Raw genomic sequence first — 17,456 nt, 5'->3', positions numbered from 1 at the left:
CAAGAAAAAAGACGTTTCTTATTTTCCCAGATGTAATTATAATATTATCTCTCTTTTAGTGGGGAAGTGGCGTTCAAATCCAAAATCCTTTCATCTATGGCCTATGTGAATCCTATCAACCTACATCCGAGTTAACAATTCCACATCCATTTAATACCTCTTTAACTATTAAGGACTTTTTGCACTGGCTTGCACACAATTCTAATGCTCCAGTATACAAATCAATATCACTGTGAAGTTAACACGTCAAGCCATCTACCTTAAAGAATCTCACGATTTTTCTGCATTTCAACAGAAAGCGTGATTCATGGTAACGTATACACATATCAGGTGTAACAGATCTGCACACAGGAAATCATTCAAGAGTAAAATTGCAGCATAAAAGCATTAAATCAGGAAAGAAAAAATGTTCAACCAACCTATCTACAGGTTAAAATACTCTGACCAGATTTTTTTTTTCAAAGTACAAAATAGTCCCATGTCTGAGGGCATTAGTATGATTTCATCTGATAGGAAGAAGAGAAAACTTAAAATTAGCATTAGTGAGTTAACTTTAAAAGAAAAATGACGAAATACAGAGTAAGATTAGCAAATCAGTGACACCACTAATATCACTGTTCCTACGCAAGTGCTGAAATGTGCGTTTTCAACTTCTTAAAAGAGAAAATACATTCAAGTTTAACTGCACAAAATATCTTAACAATCTCTTGATTTTTAAAGAGTGTGCAGACCACTGGTCCTTCCCCTCCTCTAATCTTTGGTAGCAGAGCATCTAGAAGATATTTAGAGCAGGATATCCAATGAGACTACTCTGTTTCATCAAGTTTGTGAAAGATAGAAAGGAATGGAAGAATTATGGCAAACACAATTTTACAGCTTACCAACTTCAGCAAAAACCCTATTAACAGACTTTCACACCATCCCATCACTGACAAGAATCACTTTTCAGATCCTGTATAACTTTGCTGGAAGTTATTACTCTTTAAGAGATGTCGTAAATTTACTTTCTAGAAGCTCTAACTTGATTTCTCTTGACTATGAAATACCATGTACATATGTTGATAAAATTCATAATGTTTATTGAGAACCCAATGAACTTGTACAGACTAAGTGGAGTGAATAACATCACTAAGATTACTGTCAAGGAGAAACATAAGACTAGTTACAATTAAGAAAGTCTTGCAATACGGTATTCTCTTTGCCACTGCAAAGTCTCTGCTGCTGCAAATAAATACAGTAAAGCAACATGGTGGAAGGGTGCTTTTGCTATTCTTGTTCAAACAGCTTAAAGTTAAGAAAAATAATATCCTGCTTTTATGCCTTTTAAATCAGTATCTCATCTACACAAGTAGATGGCTTCATAGTACATGCTTACTTGTGAACACTCAGCAACTGAAAGGAAAACGTGACTAACGTAAAATTCAAATAATCAGCAACAGCTGCCAACAGAGAAAGATCCTTTCATTAGATGAATAAACAGTAACAAAAAATTGTCCTAGTTAACTCTTGATGACTCCTTATACTCTGAATAGGTTTAAAATTGTATCCGTTCAGCTCCCATTATCAAGAGACAGAAAAGTCACCCTTATTATTATGTTATTTTTAAATATATTACTGAAAATATAAAGAATGATATTTGGGATCTATTTTTACCAATTTTAAATCAAATGACCCAAAGATTTGCGTCAGGGGAACATCAATCAAGAAAAAGAGTACTTTGTTGATCAGCATAACATCTCCTTGTATGTGTTCAAAACTGCCGACACTGTATTTTGAGAGAATCCTGCAATAAATTAATAGCTTATTTGATAAATACCTTCTATAGACAGTTTATTTGATAATTTTCCAACTGTGCTTAAGTAATGCCTGTGCATGCCACACTACAGGCTTGATTACTGTATTCCCATCTTGCCTTATTCAGGATAAGACTACCGTAACTTCATAAAGCCACTTAAACCACTGAAACAGCTTGAAGAATGGTATAATACTCTACTGAAGCAGAGGAATCTAAGAGAATCTACTCCCTTGATTTTGTAATTACAATGTGAAGCGCTACATATAAAAATGAAAGCATACCAACATTTCACAAAAAAAGGCTTCAGAAAAGAAATCATCCTTATCGCAAACGAAGGCTATGTTTCATCTTTGTCATCTTTATGGATGTAGCATTCTGCTCAAGTACAGTACAGTGGAAGATCAGATCCACAGGCTCTTTAAAAAGGCAATAAACACATCAAACAACTTACTAATGCATAAGATTTTCAAGTTAATGTGCATGCCTGAAGATGCTGTGTTGCCTGCAAAGCTACCTGAAGAAATTTTCAGTGTGTACGTTACTTCTGTAAATAGTAGATCAGCTTCTTCAGTTGCTAAAATCGACACCTTCCATCACTAGAGCAAGCTTTAAACAGGCATAAGCCAGAACTGCTGCTCAAATGCCTGGCGCCCATCATCTTTCTGTCCCATTCTCATTCTTTACATCAACAAAAATTACATGTCACTACCATGAACCATGTCAAAGAACTGATCTGGATCTTAGGACAGCTCCTTTCAGTGGACCTGTTGGTTTACAATGGCTTAACCTACATAGTGAGAAAAGACAGTCTTTACTCAGACTGAAAAATTTCAAAATGCCTCCTTGCAAGACAAAGAAACCATGCTGTTTTGGTAATATTAAGTCCCTTCTGAGTTTCTAAATACAGCTGTTCTGGTAATATTTGTCTGCATGCTGTATTAATAAAATAAGAAATGGAACAGTCCTATAGCTGTAAACATGATGCAACTGAAGACTGTACAACAAACTTTTATTCTACAAAAAAATAAAATAGCTGTTAGAAATTGATGGTATAACACATATGTACAGTAGCCAATTTATTAATGCTTGAAAGATATTAACAAAGATGAAAAATCATTAAACAATACATCATTTTATACCACTACCAGCCAAATTGTTTAACATCGCTCACCTAGTAATTTACCTAAACCATCACAGTATAAGCAATTTAGCATACTGCCAGTCCCAGCTTAGAAAAACAAAACCAGATTAACTTCCAGTTTTAAAGAGGCATTTAACAAAAGGTCTGAAAAGAAAAGCTACTGCCAATATGTGTTTGATTCTGAGTATTTATGTGGTCTATGACTTGGAAGTCTTTTCAAACTGCACATATTAAAATGAAATAAAGAAAATCCCTTAAGTTCATAAAATGCCCTTCATAGCTATTTTGTGCGTTTGGACTTTCACACAACCATCCACCTGACCAGAATACTACTAGTAGGTAGTGCAGCAGCATCAGTCAAGTTCTTTGAGCCAGAGACTGCTCATAAAGGTATTTTACCTTAAGTATTCTTCATCTCAACTCCTGAGACCTGTTCTGGTAATACATACATCAGCAAGGTCTACTACAAAGCAATAGTTATTTAATGTATACCTCACTATGTCCTAATTACTACTACTTCCACAGCAGGTAAAGAACCATTCATTCAAGCCTGCTCTTTCCAAGGGCCACCTTCATTAAGCTGATAGTTTGCTATCCAGAATAAAAGTCCTTGTAATTGAAAAACTGAACCATGACACAGCATGAAAAAATACCCCATCTCCCAGAGGGAAAGGGCAACACACAAGTGCATAACTTGCTTCTACATTCAAAGGCATGCTTATGCTTTACACCCACATGATATTCTCAAACTTTCATCCCTTTGGGGGAAGCAGAAGGGGAATTAAATATTGCATGTTAATGCTTTGATGTTAAAGATCAAAATTCTAATCTGAACTGAAAATGTTTCTTCTGTCAAAGGGGCATTCACGTAACAGAATCTACTCTTGGATCCTACTATGCAAGAGGAAAACAACTTTCTCAAAACTGAGTGAAAAGACGCTTTCAGACACAGCATTTTCACAAAAGTTATGTTGAAAGAAGTTGGTGAAATGCACTTGATTGGAACAAATTGAAAATCTGGCATTACTCTATAGCTGAATCTCCCACCACCAACTGAAAGGATACACAAGCAGCAAAATACGTGAAACAGGAGAGAATAGTGCTCCTAATTTACCTAAGCAGCCAGTTCATCTCAACAATTTAACAAGAGGTTCTACTTCAATATTAAACCATCAAAACACAAAGTCCCCCTTATTTCTGTTAAAAACACGTAGGGTTTTTTAGACCAACAACAGCTTTTTACTTTTCATGCAACGTTTCTGGACTTAGAATCACTGAAAACAAATAACCACAAAGTACTGGAACACAACCACTATCTATCCAGAATACCACATATATTACAAAATAAGACAATGCCAGTATTTGGCTTCATGCGTATCTGCATTTTAAAAAGTAAGCTAAAATCCTACTGTATATTCTTACAGTATATCCTGTTCCACCTTCTAGAAGTAGTAAGAACATTGAAACAATGAGCATGGGAAGGTAAATATACAAGCTTGACAGTATTGCAGCAAAGTAAGTTTTTTTTATCTTACTACCTAAAGAAGGTGAAAGGCAAATTTTTACAACCTAATTTCATGTAAATTTTATTGAACTGTCTACAATATTCTGTGAGTGTGTGCATATACACAGGCACGCACAGAAAAAGTGGTATCTACAAACAGTTACATAAATTATTTACATACATGTTATTTACATAAACTAATAACTGCATGATTTTCGATGTAAAAACCATATGCTTCTTGCACATATAACTGTTGCATGGGTCTTACAAAGTAATATAAACCTTTTGCAACAACTAGCTAAGCACATATCATAGCTGACTCCAAGTTTTTAGAGCTTGCAGGTTTTTAAAAAAATACAATACCTAGAACACTGTTATCAAACAAATATGCTTTATTGGCATCTAAAAACAAAATGCACCCAACATTAAAATGTACTTTTTCATTTTTTTAAACCCACTGCAGTACGAGGAACAAATCACAAACACTTACTTTAGAGAAAACAGAGACTATAGTGTAGATTTTACAAAATCACTTTTAATCTCTGTGTTATGCTCCTTGAATAACATGGGCCATTTCCTTTTCTGCCGAATTGTAGGAACATAAAATATCACAGCTTTGTCTGTACTTTAAAATTCTGCAGCAGCCTAAAAACACGGACAAGATACACCAGCACCTGTTTTCAAGTATAACAATTTTGATGGCCAACCTACGGGTAGTATCTAAAAAATTCCATTTTCTTCCATAGGAAGTCTTTGTTTTACAAGCTGTTATTTTATCTTTGTGAAATTAAAAGCAAGTGGGGGGAAGTTTATGCTTTACCAGAGAAATAAAAAAAAAAAAATTGTTTACCTACCATGTTCAAATTAAGAACAGTGTTCTATACAAGTCAGTTGTACAGTTATTTAAGTGAAAGATGAACATGAACATCAGATTAACTTAATTCTGGCAGACAAAAGTGAACTGCTACGGTCCGGTCAGCCATTTATCTATTACAGAGAGATGACAACTTTACAAAAGGTATCTTTTACCTACTGAGTGATGATTATGTCCCCTCAGTTTCTGTGCTTTCTACCACTGGTTCACTTTCTATATCAGCTTCTGTGTCACTCTTCTCTTTGTTTATCTCAACGGAAGATGTCATTTTTTCATAAAGTTCTGGATCGTCCTGCACCTGTGCAGTCGGTGGCTGACTTTCTGTCTCTGTATTTTCACCATTTACCTGGGGCATACTATCAGCTTTGTGTTGGGAAGTGGCCCCATCAAAATATTCAAAAACCCGTGGATGTGGAGGAGGGATCCAGTTGTTTGACATTCTGTCTCTTCCAAACCTGTTTCCATTAATTTCTCTGCAAAAATTAAAATCTCTGTCATCCCTATCCCTCTGTCTTTCCCAGGGTCTTCTGCGGTCATCAAAATCTCTGTGAGCATCTTGTTCAAATCCTCTGTTCCAATTGGGACCACTTCTACTATCAAACCTATAGTTTACATGCCGAAACCTCTCTCTCTCTTCATGGAAGCCTTTAGGGCCACCATAAACAGGGAACGCATGGTGCTCTCTTTCATCATAATCTCCTCTCTGTCCCCAGTGTTTGTCTGAATTGAAACCGAAATGCTCTCTTCGACCAAGATTATCTATACCTGGTCTTCCAAAATTTTCTCTTATGTCTGCATGAGGTCTTGCAAAATGTTCTCTTCCATCTACTGGAGGCCTTCCTATACCCTCTCTGGGATCAACTGGTGGTCGTCCAACGGAATCTCTGACATCCACTGGAGATGGTCTGTTAAGATTATCTCGGTTTTCCACTGGAGGAAAGCGATAATCTCTGTCTCCTTCCTGTTGAATGTTATCTCCTCCAAGTGGCAGTCTTTTCTCTGGATTAGAAATGCTATCAATATTTTGTCTTCCTGGTGTTCCAAAAGGTCTTTCTGTTTGATTAAAAATATCTCCTGGAGGGAAAGGACCTCGAGGTGGTGGGTGAAGAGATGGATCAAGGATTGCTGGAGGAGGAATACTACGCTGCGGTGGCATAGCTGGCTGCATTAATGGAAACCTTGGTCCAGGTGAATGGGGCATTAGGCCGGGCCGGATATCTATGAGAGGCATTCCTGGCATCCTCTGACTACTAATATTTAAATGAGGCATGTTTTGAACTGCAACTGGATGCTGCATTGCCATAAGTCCAGAACTACTTGAAATATTTGGTGGTGGCACTCCCATAAGTCCAGAACTGCTTGAAACGTTGGGTGGTGGCATTATAAGAAGCCCAGAGTTGCTTGAGACACTTGGTGGCTGTACTCCTGCCAGAACTCCTGAGCTGCTTGAGACACTGGGTGGCTGCATTCCTGTCAGAACACCAGGGCTGCTTGAGACAATGGGTGGCTGCACTCCAGCTAGAAGCCCTGAGGTACTCGAGACATTTGGTGGTTGCACTCCAGCCATAAGTCCAGAGCTACTTGAGATGCTGGTTGGCTGAACTCCGCCAACAAGAGAAGAGCTACTGGAGACAGTAGGCAGCTGCACTCCTCCTGCAAGACCAGAACTGCTTGAAACAGCTGGTGGTTGCACTCCTCCAACAAGTCCAGAGCTGCTTGAAACACTGGGTGGCTGTACAGCCGCTGCAAGTCCAGAGCTACTTGAGACACTGGGTGGTTGCCCTTCTCCAGGAAGCCCAGAACTGCTTGAGACACTGGGTGGCTGCACTCCTCCAACAAGTCCAGAGCTACTCGAGACATCACTTTGCCCTAAAATGCAGCAACAAGAAGAACAGTAAACAGAAAATGCCAGTGTAACACTTAGCATTAAAAACAAAATGCAGCTTAATCCGCATTCAGTTAATGCATTCGGTGATGCTGCAGCTGACAAAGTCTGTTTGTTTCTATAATGAACATGCATAATTTTAATCACACTGGTGATAAACAGATATTATGCTATAGAAATGAGTAATCACACTGGTGATAAACAGATATTATGCTACAGAAATGAACATCTCTACATAGTAAAGAATAGACAGCAGCTTAAAATTGACAAATCCCATAGCTATCACCCAATTTATTCAGGGCAAGTATTAAAATCTTTGCTATAATTCTATAAATGCTATACTATTCTACTCTCCTGCTCCTTTCCACTGCCACTTGTGCAGTAAGAATGCACTTTTAAGAAGTTTGCTAAAGGGCTCCCAGTCTTGGCTTTAATTCTTGAGTCTATGAAGAAAACATTCCTGAGCATAAGCTGCTAGGAATCAACGATCAGATGATGACAAAGGCGGTTCCCACCACTCCTCCAACTTAAACTGAAAATGAGTCCCAGACTAAACTTCCTATTCTGTAGTTATTAGTACAACAGAGTATGATTTGCAAAAACCACTGCAGAAGTATGATGCTTCCTGTACGTGATTGTGTCAGACAATAAAGATATTTCTTACCAGTTCTATTGTTTTCATTAGAAGAAATCTGAAGGTCTGTAAGATGTGATCCCTTTTCATCTGATTCGGGTTTGTTGATTGGCAGAGGATTAAAAACACTTCCAGCAGATAAAGTTGGAGTAGCCAGATTGCTCGTAATTGTGCCAACTGGTAGAACAAGGCTAGTAAAAGGAACATCCTTCATCGTCTCTTGGGCAATTGGTAATGGAGGCTGTACTAAGGCTGTAGAGAAATAACAGAAGTATATCAGGGCAATCATATATTCAAGCCTTCAGGATTGGTTTGGGAGAGGTCAGGATGATAAATTAAATGAAATTAATTACCCTAAGTGTTATATTCTTTTACAATAATTTCTTATCCTCAATCAGCACTGCAATATTCAATGTTTTTGCAGAAACCACGAACTGCAGGCAACCTAAACCATTAGTATTCTTTAAAAGATATTTTTAAACATTAAATGAATACAGTTAAAAGACTAAACAAAAATGGTTATAAATTATACAGTAACCAAACACCTCAGGTAACAGATACATGTTACAGATAGACAATACTGAACTATGCATAGAAATAATAAACAGTTGATTTGCCAGATTTTTTTTCCATTAGCTCCATGATAAGCTTTTCATAACAATCAGCTATTAGAAGAATCAAACTTACGTGTTGGAACAACTGGTGGGACAACAGGTGGCGGGACAACAGGTGGTGGGACCACGGGTGGGACTGGGGGAGGCATATAACCTATATGAAAAAAGACAAATTATTACAAGGGAAGCAAATAAAAGTTTTGCAGTAAAAGCTTGCCTACGTTCTTCATCCTGAAAAGCTGAATTACTTAAGACGAGCAAACAACAAATGTATGGAAAGGAGGCAATGGTGGTTATTGTTTTCAAAAACAATCCCATCTTTACTGTAGATGATCTGCGTGTACATCTTTTAAAAGTGATTTCTGCCAGCAATACTCACAGATGAAAATTAAGAGCTTCAAAATTTTTCAACAAAAGGAGATTAATCTTAAGGATTTTCAAATTTTCATTTTTATTGAAGTTCAAAAGAAAAGTTCCTATTCTCGACAGAATACATTGGTAAAAACAATACTACGTTAAACATAAGAATGTTCATACCTAGATTAACATTAAAGATTCAAACGTCCACTGGCATAAAGAGTAACCAGTATCTGATGAAAAACTATACAAAGCATGATGTACACAGAAGCACACAAACTGAGTATACTCACTATATACTCAACTTCATTTTTATGAATTTACCTGGAGGTGGCTGTGAAGGGTTGAAACTGGCTCGCAGGAAGGGTGGAGGAGGAATTGCACTGTAACCAGGAGGAGGGACAGACATTGTGACAGGAAATGCAGGTGGAACCAAGCTAACAGCAGGCACAGCAGGAGCTACTGGAATCTTTTTTTCATGGAAAGAAAAAACAAGTAATTTCAATACTTAACAGTATTCGGTGACATTAAAAGAGCGATAAACTCATTAGACTGTAATTCACGGTGAGCACTAAGTGTACTAAGTGCTTTGTCTGTATTCTGAACACCCTCAAGAATCAGACTGCATTCTGAAATGGTACCTATGCTACAGATAAACAAGGACACTAGAAGAATCCTATGCTACCCTCTACTCTAAAAAGAACAGAAAAATACACTGTTAAATACTGCACTTATTCAAGGATAAAAATTTATCTACGGGAGAGAGGTGAATGCAGAAAGGAAAACAGAAAAGAGGAAGGAAAATGTAGACAGTGTGGTAATTTGAGAACACTTAGAAAAACCGTGATTCTAATTTCATTAGAAAAATATACATACTTTAAAACAGTACTGGAAAGTTGAGTTTACTCTATGTAATTATAAGGCTAATAATCCTGACGCAACCCTGAAAATTACTTAATACTTCTCAAACTTCTGTTGATACAGCGATTTACTTATGTTGATACAGTGCAGCATAATTGCAAGTAATTAGCAGCACAAGAAAAGTTATATATATGTATATTTAAATACATATTGATCAGAGTGTAGACTAGGAGAGAGTTGAAATAAGAAGATTGAAGAAAATTTTTGTAAGAAAAAAGCACAAAATTCAATGCAACTCAATGCAAATGTTAATTTTCATAATAATTTTATGTCAGCTCAAGCATTAGATATGCCTATACATGTTAGGAAAGATAAAACAGTATAATACGAACATAAAAAATTCGCATTAAGCAACTCTTCATTTTACAACTTCATATGGTCATTATAAAAAGGATTTAAAGAATTTGATAAAAAAGCATTTGTATTTATAATTGATAAATGTGTAGTGTAGTATACTTAAGAAAATTATACTGTACTCTTCTAGCCTTCCACAATACCTTGTTACTGACTAGATGTTACTAAAAATTCTGTTTTAGCAGAAGAAAAATAATACAGCACAGAATCAAAGACTCAAAGAAGCATACAGAGTGCAACAACACACTACTTGAATAATCAGATCTTTTAAAGATGAGACTGTCCCTATGGAATCTTGCCAAAAATTACTGAAAAATAATTAAACTTATCTTCAAAGCTGATATGAGGAAAACACATAGGTAGAGAAGAAATAAAACACAAGTGAGAAAAAGGTTATCATATTGCTTAGTTTATAGAAAGATGTTTTGCTCTATAAGCAAAGTACTTCCTGTAAGCTCATTTTAATTTTTCCTTAAAAAACTAACATGCCACTTTGGTGGCTGTTTTGGTTGGAGGTTTTTTTGGGTTTGGTTTTGTTTTTTATAATTGCTCAGTTTTCAACGTTTAAGCCTTCATTTGAGATTGTAAACAAGTTTGGCATATGTGCATGAAACTAAAGAGTTTACTCAAACACAGCAACTTTAAAATGTTTTGACCCAGGACCTCAGTATTTTTAAGTAGTTTAGCTCAGCATTAAAGTTTATCTGTATCAAAAAAAAAGGGTGCCCTCCAGTTCTGTGGGGATTCTGAAAACTCAGACCAATACAAACCTGCAGCATAGTAACTGGTTGTGTGTAAGCTTCTGTCTGCGTTGTAATAACTGTAGTCTTGTCAACTGTAGCACTCTGCGTAGTTTGAATATTTTCTTTAGCAGCTTCTGAGCTTCTGGCTGTTTCCCATTCTTTAAAAAAAAGGTATATTTTTCATATAAAAAGATAATTACAGTGCCACTGATATTGTAAACAACTAACTAGTAAAACTTATGTAAACTGAGAGTATGTAATACTTAAAAATTAACTTTCTAAGGATTTGCAGTTACCAAGATAAACACATTTTCTAGCTATAAGAATCACTGTTCATGTCTGTACCTGTATTTACTGTTTCCTGGTCAATCATGCCACCTTCAGCAAAGCCCTCCAAATCATCCAATTTTACTTTCTCCCAAGGAATATATGAAACTCCCAGATCCACATCCCAGAACTGCTTGTATTCTGTTTTCACACCTTTATTCAAAGCCCAGGCAATCTGAAAATAAAACCAACCAGATAATCATATCATATCAATCATATAATCTGTGAACAGAGCATTTCAGTTCATTTCCTTCATGTTTCTGTCACTGCAGATCAATCTTCAGAATCTATTTACTGATGTTTTAACAGGTTTTTAATTTCAAATGAACCTGTAGGAAGTTTACATGGCCTCTGGGGAAATTAGAAACACTGATTTCAAGGACTCATCCTAAAGCATTAGAGAAAGTAGAAAAAACCACAGCATTTAATAATACACTTAACTCTATAAAAATACCATCAAATTCAGTACTAAGTGATTCACGTGGTCAGGTTCGGGACTGAGGTTGTTTACAATCTTGTACTCCTCCCTAGTGCGTACCTCAGACATTCACCAAGTATCAAGTCACAGTTTCATCTTACTATCTTTCATGCTGCCTGTTAAAAGCTCCATTTTACAGAGGAAAGAAAACACTTTACACCTTACGGTTTCATTCTTCTTCTCCATACTGTACATTTGAATGAACAGCTGCTAAATGACAAATCCTCATACTAAAAACTGTACTGCATTTGATATCGACAGCATCCTTAGATTAAAATCAACTTACCTTAATAATTTTAGACCCAATTTTGTAAGACCCAGAACTAAGTTTCTGAAGAGCACGATATGCATCTTGTCTATGAACCATACAGACATAAGCACAGCCCCTTGGGGGAATCATCTATGGAAAAAAAGCAACAGTCTTAAAAAGTAGGAAAACCAGTACTCCAGATTACATAATACACTAACTGAATACTAATTCTAAAAAGCAAAAAGCTTACAAGGTAAACAATCATTACTTCTATCAGCAATATTAACAATTTTGAGCACCAGCAAAAGTTAACAGCATGATATTGACAGAGTAATTTAGGTATAACATTTTCAAGCAGCAGCAAGCTGAAGAATTGATGCTAAAAATGACATGAAAGATTTCAACAACGTGGAGCAGGCAGGAAGTAGGAGCTGTACTATGACAACTTCCGAAAAGCAGAATCTGATACCTCTTATTAAGCTCTAAATTTACTTTAGAGGTAACACTAAGAGGTACACATTAGTGATCAAAATTATCTTGCATTTTTGAATGGTAGAGTCTTCATTCCTGAAGTGGGATTTCCATGAGCTTTCATATTTTGTTCAGGAAAAAAAAATGATGTGGCATGTAATTTGTGAAAGTTTGCAAATCGCGTATGACAACTGCTTCTTTTAGTTTTAGTCAAATATACAGGTGTGCTTTCATGTTGTTTAGGAGCACACAATATCATAACGAACAAAAATATTTAAGATGACATATCAATGTAGTTCTTACAAAACATGTTTACAATATAGAACCACGTTATCCTAGAGACTACAAGCATCGTGGTATGTGTAGGACTGACTATTTATGACATGGTTTGCCTTTGAAATGTAACAGGCACTGAGACATTACGGTTGTTACATTGCTTTCCTCTAAACTTTCTTAAATGCTAGTCCTGCAAATCAAAATGAGGCTTAAATGTCAGGCTATGGGGTTTTTTTTTTTGACTTGTGAAGCTTTTTAAATATTCTGTAATGCCATAAAAATTATTCCTTATTAATTATATATACAAATACATTAACATGATAGGAAAAAAAGTAAAAATATTATCTGAAACGAAGGAAATCACAAGCAAAGCACTTTAAAATTGCTGGAGCAAGAGACAAAAATTCAAGTTTCTCTCATGCAGATATGAGAGAATTGTGCTGAATTACAGGCAACACTGAAGTACAACTCTAAACTTCTAAATCTAAATTACTCTAAATAATGAGAAATAGATCTCCTAATTATAAGCATCTTTTTAATTGTCACATTTTAGAATAAACACTTGTTTACAGTACAACTTCTTTTCTTCTAAATGTTTTATCCACATTGATTCTACTTAAGGAACCCTCTGTATGGAACATAACCAAGAACAATATGGATAACACGTCAATTTATGTCCATTAGTCCAAGGGAAAATGATACCTGCCCTGTGCCATATTACAAAAAGAGAAAAGACCTAACTTCTCTTTTATTAAGACCCTGGTTTAAAAAACTGCCTAAGTTGTTAGTGCTTGCGAAAAGCCATTTTACCATGAAGTACACTGTCTTTAACGCTTCAAAAGTCAGTATATAGAAAGCAACAAGTATCACAGCCAGTTTTTAAACAGTGATAAAAAAAGTCTCCTGAATACAAGCTTAACGTGCTAAAAGGAATTCAGTGGCACAAGCATGTTTAAGTTGCTAGTCTGTAATCCCTGAAAATGCATAACGTGCTTACTTACATTAATTGACTCTATTTGTCCAAATTCTTCAAACAAGTTAGTTAAATCTTGCTGTGTAGCCTTCTTGTCTACTTGACCAACCCAAAGAGTAGTACTGCAAACTGTCAAGAGACATGTTCACGTCAGTCAAAATACTAGGATGTTAGCTTATAAAACACTATAGCATTCATATAAAAGACACTACAACTACACAGAAATCACTGATCATAAAGCAAGAACAGTAAATCTATAACTTACTGCATAGAGCTTAAGACTAACGAAACAGATGTTCACCAATCATATTCAGTACAAGCATCCCTTCTTGTTTCATTTTTGTTTTAAACAAAATAATTGTTTTAAAAGAAATGAAAAAATAAAGTCCAGCAGATTATTAGCTAAGGCAAGCTGCAGTAGAAATTACTTAGGAAAAATAAAGAAATCATTTCTATACCATGTTCAAAAAAACCCAAACCAACAACAAAACAAAAACCAGAACACCACCATGCCTCTGGTATTTAAAGTCAGTTTAAACACCTGTTTAAACAGAAGGAACTTAACTGCAGTATTTTGCATTGCATTTTCACCTGAAGGAAAAGGAAACTATACTTTTCCTTTATCTTGGGGAATATCCCAGGAAAGACAACTTGGCTGAGGCCCACCACTGAGCTGAGGATCTCCAGGATACTTCTAACTCTTGTCAATTCCACCACAAGCCCAGATCCCGCCAATTTGCCTCCCAAATGCCCATCCCCATCCCCCTCATTGAATTTAAACACCCACTGACATGTGAGCTAAAACTTCCTTTCCATGTATGAACACAATTCCACATCTTTTGTCTCCCAAGTATTACCCAACCTACGCATGCAAGTCTTGACAAACTCACAGCAAGTACTCCCACTTAACACGGGGCAATCTATATCAGCAAGAGATTAAGCCAGTACTGGTGGGTTTCCTCAAATATCTTACTACCCTGAGTAATCCACCCAGGATCTTATAAGGAACTAAGGCAGAACAAATCCAGTCAGCCTGGATCTCTTGGGCGTACCCTATCCTGAACCAAGGAAACATTATTACTTCATCATTATCTTGATACATCACACATCCTTCCTGTACCAATCTTAGTGCACCAAAGTGGAAATCACTGCTGTGCGTTCCTGTCAAGCGACATTTTCAACTGACAGAAGTTCTCAGCAGTACTGAGAAAGACTAGCCTCAAGAGTTCTCTTGGACAAAAAGTGTTCCTAACATGTTTGTAGATGGCCCTTTTGTTTCTCATGATGTCAAGCTCTATGAAACAATTCTTCAGACCTCAGCAAGTGGCAACAGTGGCTGTCATTGAAAAAATGTCATAAAGTAAAATACTTGTCAGGTGATTTATTTATTTACCCCCCCAGAGTTTCCACACTTCACTTAGCCGCCTTAATAGCCTCCTTCCATGAGCTGGGTCACTTCACAGGACCTCAGCTGCAGCTGTTGTTCATCAGATTGCTTAACATCCCTACCTCCCAGTTCCCCATTCTGACTATAGCTCTCTGCCTTGCAGGTTACTGAAAAAAAAAATCTACACCCTAAAACTGACTTGTCTTTTTTCATGTGAAAAGCCAGAGGAAAAAAACCAAAGTCTAAGCTGTAGCACAGGCCTGAGTTTAAAGCCACCTTGGAATGATGTAAAATACTGATGTGAAGAGAACAGAACACTCTTTGTAAAAATGAATTTTAAAACTATCATTTATCTGACAAGTAGTTCAAAACACAAGATAAATGCAAAACTACATCAGAAACTGTGTATAAACTAGCTAAACAAAGTTAAATTAGAGAATACAAATGCATTACAAAAATAAATTAGATACAATCACGTATCCCAAGAATCCAGAGACCTGCTAACAGCAGCAATGGGATATACTAACGTTGTCCCTAATAAGGGTTTTTCCACCCAGTGGGCAAGAAGCCAATCCACACACTGATCTGAGATATTTGACTTTATTTCTCTTCTGCAGAATTGGGTGCCAGGCACCTAACAACAGCCAGCACACCCATCATTGCAGGGCACACACTATTTGTAATAGCACGAGACACTTTCTTGGTTACTCATATTTCCCTACCCATCCTTCAACACGCACACATATGCTGTCTAATGATTAAAACAATTTGGGGAGGTTTGGGGACGTTCCCTAATTAGCACACTCCATTTTACCTTAGGCGTGTGTATTTTGGCATTATAACTATCCAAGGTTAGTTTAGGATACACCCTTGGCTTGTCTTTGGTCCAGAAGTTATGTATTATCTTACGTTTTAAATCAGCAACGGCAAAAGAACACATAAGACACATTGCTTTGTTTCACATCCTATTCAAGGTTAGGTATTTTCCAGGATGCCTCAACCATGTTTCAAGCTAAACTTCTAGCCTCGTTCTTTCGATATCACTGTAGATGTCTACACCCCATTTCACTGTTGCTAGCACTCATCTCAAAATACATTCCCTTTGATTTAAGCAACTGTGTGAAGAACATTCTCCTCTCTGTTATATTTCTTTTAGTATGTACATCTCTGTAGAAATAACAGCAGTGCACAGCTGCACTCTGCAGATGCTGAAATCCAGTTGGGTTTTCGATGCTTTCTTAAGATACAACCATTATGGTCTGTCTTAAGATACCAAATTCCTTGTTTCACATTTCAACCTGCTTTAGCTCTCTGTTCTTGTGAAACGCTATTTTAAAAGCACTATAGAAGTTTAATAAAACCGGCCTTTATTTAAGGTACTCAACAAGGTGTTCAAAGCATGTTCCACATACTTTAATGTCTAATCAGCGTACCAACTTTCAGATCAAGTACTGATCATCTTCAAATGCCCCACGGAAAGAGAAAGCAGACTGTAACTTAGAGACGGCCCCTGCTACAAACTTTTCAGAAGTAAAATCATTGGTGCAATAGCATGATTAAAATAATGAATAGAACAGTATAACACTTGCTTTCCTTCAAGATGAAATTATGTACCTAAGTTGCAAGAAACACAAGAAATTAAACTTATAAAAAAAGACGATAGTTATTGCATTTTGTAACAGTACTGAGGCTAAATCTTGTTCCTTCAATGAAAAGCAATGTTTTTTTTCCCTTTAATCCTACATTATTAAAACAGTAAACAGCTGCCACTTACCACTTAGTGTTTTTGACCGTATAGGAGGCAATCCCTTTTTCTGACGTTCTTTTTCCCTTTCCCTAGCCCTTCTTTCACTGGAATATGAACGAGACGACTTTCTCTTCCTTTCTCTTGATCTTGAGCGTGAACGTTTTCTGTGTTTACGCTTACGAGAACCAGACCGTGATCTAGACCTTCTTTTTCTTGGTGACCTATAAAATACTTAAGTTCAGTAATTTCTTTGTCTTTTAACTACAAACTTTAAACACGATGCAGACATTTCTGTCATAGGCACGCAAACTGCTTCAGGAAATAATCCTAATGCTATTTGTGCGAGGAATAGAATATACACCTTGAGCTTAAAATGAAACAAAACACTTTCAAAGAGTTCCATACAGAAAGTATGTATCTAACACGCAAATACTCAATCAACATTTTTTCATTTAATATGACAATTTTGGAAACTACAGAATTTAGAACAATAATTACAAATTGCAACTTTTTTCCAGAAAACCTTCATTTACTTAATAGAAGTTAATTATGAAACCTTGAACGAGATCTTGAACGAGTTCTTGATCTTGAATGAACAGCTGATTTCTTTTCTTCTTGTTCAAAAATCTCTTCTTCAGCAACATCCTGTCCTTCATCTATATCCATGTCCTGAGGTCAGACATAACAGATTTCAATAACATTTACTAAATATGCTCACAATATAT

At 36.3% G+C, this 17,456-nt stretch overlaps 1 protein-coding gene across 1 annotated transcript in view; it reads right to left on the bottom strand.

The window, feature by feature from the left end:
- Positions 1–4,820: 4,820 nt before the first annotated feature.
- SCAF8 (SR-related CTD-associated factor 8) overlaps positions 4,821–17,456 on the bottom strand; it is a 32,556-nt gene continuing 19,920 nt past the window's right edge. The window contains exons 11-20 of the mRNA XM_010133184.1: positions 17,288–17,400; positions 16,759–16,952; positions 13,626–13,726; positions 11,914–12,027; positions 11,168–11,324; positions 10,850–10,980; positions 9,129–9,273; positions 8,521–8,601; positions 7,864–8,085; positions 4,821–7,183 (exon numbers count right to left, since the gene is read on the bottom strand). Of these exons, the coding sequence (XP_010131486.1) occupies positions 5,484–7,183; positions 7,864–8,085; positions 8,521–8,601; positions 9,129–9,273; positions 10,850–10,980; positions 11,168–11,324; positions 11,914–12,027; positions 13,626–13,726; positions 16,759–16,952; positions 17,288–17,400 (2,958 nt within the window). The 3' untranslated portion in view covers positions 4,821–5,483. The remainder of the gene's footprint in view (positions 7,184–7,863; positions 8,086–8,520; positions 8,602–9,128; positions 9,274–10,849; positions 10,981–11,167; positions 11,325–11,913; positions 12,028–13,625; positions 13,727–16,758; positions 16,953–17,287; positions 17,401–17,456) is intronic.

This window comes from Buceros rhinoceros, unplaced genomic scaffold (assembly GCF_000710305.1).
Source record: "Buceros rhinoceros silvestris isolate BGI_N320 unplaced genomic scaffold, ASM71030v1 scaffold1513, whole genome shotgun sequence".
Lineage (NCBI taxonomy): Eukaryota > Metazoa > Chordata > Aves > Bucerotiformes > Bucerotidae > Buceros > Buceros rhinoceros.
This window is presented reverse-complemented; position numbering and strand designations above follow the sequence as displayed.